Raw genomic sequence first — 2807 nt, 5'->3', positions numbered from 1 at the left:
GTAGTAGTAGTAGTAGTTACTTGAACAAGTGTCTTCTACTATAGACCCAGCCAATCTAAAGCCTTGTAAGCAGATTTCTTAGACAGAAACTGAAAGAATCCCGTCATATATATGTGTGTGTGTGTGTGTGTGTGTGTATGAGCAAACTCCAGCTCCACTACTTGACAACCAGTGTTGATGTACTAATGACTCTGTGACATAGCAGTTTGGCAAAAATGACCAACAGAATAATTACTGGAGTTGATTTATATTATTTACAATTGACGGATATTTGTCCTCATCTTGTTTGTTCTTAACACAATGTTTCGGCTGGTATACCCTCCAGGCTTCATCAGGTGTCATGGGGAAATTTTGAACCTGAGTTCTCATTCCTAAGGTATTTTTCATTATCATTATTATTATTATTCAGGTCACTGAATAATATGCCATATGCCCATGGGCAATTATGGAGTGAATTTTAGAGCTTATAAATCTAATATTTTCCTATCCTTCCTTAATACCAGTTCCCATATGCTATTCATATCTGCACTCAGTCTGCTTAAGAGGTTGTTGTGTCCTAGCATATGTGCTGCTTCGTTTAGTTTTCCTATTTTCCAGTGGTGTTCTCTGTCTATTATTTTAACTTCATCCTACAGGGGGAGGTGGTCTCCATTTTTCCATACATGATCAGCCATACCCAATTTATCAATATCTCCTCATGTCACAGCTTTGTGATGTTCCTCTACCCTTATTTTGAGGGGTTGGCACGTTTTGCCTTTGTATAACCTAGCACAGCTGCATGGGATAGAGTACACGCAGTTTTTGGTCATATTCTCTTCTGTTGGTGGTTTTACCCAAAGGAGATATTTGCGAAGTGTTGTATTACTCTTGAATACTGCCCTGATGTCATATGGGTCGCATATCTTTTGTATCTTTTCGGAGAGGCCTTTCACATAGGGAAGACAAAACTGTAGACAGTTTATTGGTTTCATCCTCTCTTTTCTTCATAATTGGAGTAGATAGTATGTTCTTGGGGTAGTCGCTACTTAACAGATTGTTACTAAGCTTGATCATTTGTTTGTGGTGTGTATCACGATCGCTACTTATATTCTTTGTTCGATGTTTTAGGCACTGAGCAATCCCTCTCTTTACACTGTAAGGAAATAATGTAAATAATTTCTCATCTCTTAAATATAGAACTTGAGTTGATTTGTTTGACTAAAATTTTTCTAGGCATTGCCACAGCATGGCCTCATTTTGTAAACAGACACTGTGAAAGAAGCTCACCATATATATGTGTGTGTGTGTGTGTGTGTCGTTGTTTTGACATCATGGGGTAGTCATAAATGATAGTAATCCCCACATTACCTTAATTGGAAACAGGTGAGGATTGGCAACAGGAAGGGCATCCCAGCCATCACAGTTCTGATGGCTGGATGGCTAAATGAATTCTGTTTCACTCATAACAGTATGGATGAATGGACCCTGGTTTCATTCTGTCCATCATGTCTGCTCACATCTCCCAACTGCATTTTTACTGTCAGTGCCAACAAAATGAACAATCTTACGTCAACATACATCACTGCTTGAAGCTCTACATTATTTTTCAGGCAAAGCATAGTATGTAAATACTCACACACACACAGCATACACACAGAATGGGTTTCAGTCTGCCAAATCCACACAAAATCATTGCTTGGCCTGAGGCTATACAAGAGAAGACACATTTTAAAGGTACCATGCACTGGGGCTGAACCTGAAAATAGACATAGCCATGTGGTGAGGAGCTTGCTTCTTAACTACATGGTTCCATGTTCAGTCCTACCACATGACATCTTGTGTGTCTTCTACTATAGCCTCAGGCCAACCAAAGCCTTGTCACTGGATTGGGTAGACAGAAACTGAAAGAAGCCCATCATATATATGTAAATATGTATGTGTGTGTATGTGTGGGTGTGTGTGTGTGTATATATATATATATATATATATATATATATATATATATATATATAAATATACCCACATATGTATATGCATATATCTATGTATGTGTGTCTGTGTTTGTCCCCCACCATTGCTTGACAACTAGTGTTGGTGTGTTTACCTCCCCATAACTTAGCAGTTCAACAAAAAGGGACTGAATCAATAAGTACTACGCTTCAAAAAATAAGCCCAGGGATCAATTTGTTTGACTAAAACCCTTTGAAGGGTTGCCCCAGTTTAGCCCCAGTCAAATGACTAAAACAAGTAAAAAAAGACGTGCACATGTGCACCAAAACGCATACAGACGGGTAAGAGAAAGAGCAGAAGGGTTTGTGACCTACCTTTAGCCATTCGGTTCAAAACCATGTCCATTAGGATATAAGTTCCTGTACGTCCACAGCCATCACTGAAAGATAACGAGATAAAGATTGAAGGAACAGTAATAGATATTAATTGCTGGTAGGGACACTGTACTTCACTGTGCAACCATAATATACTACCAAGGCTTTATAAGACAATATTTTGTCTTATCGTGTGAGCAGTGTGATTCAGTCACTTTTTAAAGTTATCTCCACAGATTTTCTGAGACATATATATATATATATACATATATATATATACATATATATATACATATATAAATATACATATATACATATATATACATATATATACATATAAATATATACATATATGTGTACATAAATACATATATATATGTATACATAAATACATATATATATGTATACATAAATACATATATATATGTATACATAAATACATATATATATGTATACATAAATACATATATATATGTATACATAAATACATATATATATGTATAC

At 36.1% G+C, this 2807-nt stretch overlaps 1 protein-coding gene across 1 annotated transcript in view; it reads right to left on the bottom strand.

The window, feature by feature from the left end:
- LOC106876783 (receptor-type tyrosine-protein phosphatase N2) overlaps window positions 1–2807 on the bottom strand; it is a 124004-nt gene that overhangs the window by 2287 nt on the left and 118910 nt on the right. The window contains exon 10 of the mRNA XM_052977131.1: window positions 2239–2368. Coding sequence (XP_052833091.1) covers window positions 2239–2368 — 130 coding nt within the window. The remainder of the gene's footprint in view (window positions 1–2238; window positions 2369–2807) is intronic.

The sequence above is a fragment of the Octopus bimaculoides genome, chromosome 27 (genome assembly GCF_001194135.2).
Source record: "Octopus bimaculoides isolate UCB-OBI-ISO-001 chromosome 27, ASM119413v2, whole genome shotgun sequence".
NCBI lineage: Eukaryota > Metazoa > Mollusca > Cephalopoda > Octopoda > Octopodidae > Octopus > Octopus bimaculoides.
Note: the sequence above shows the minus strand (reverse complement) of the source record. Positions and strands in the feature narration are given on the sequence as shown.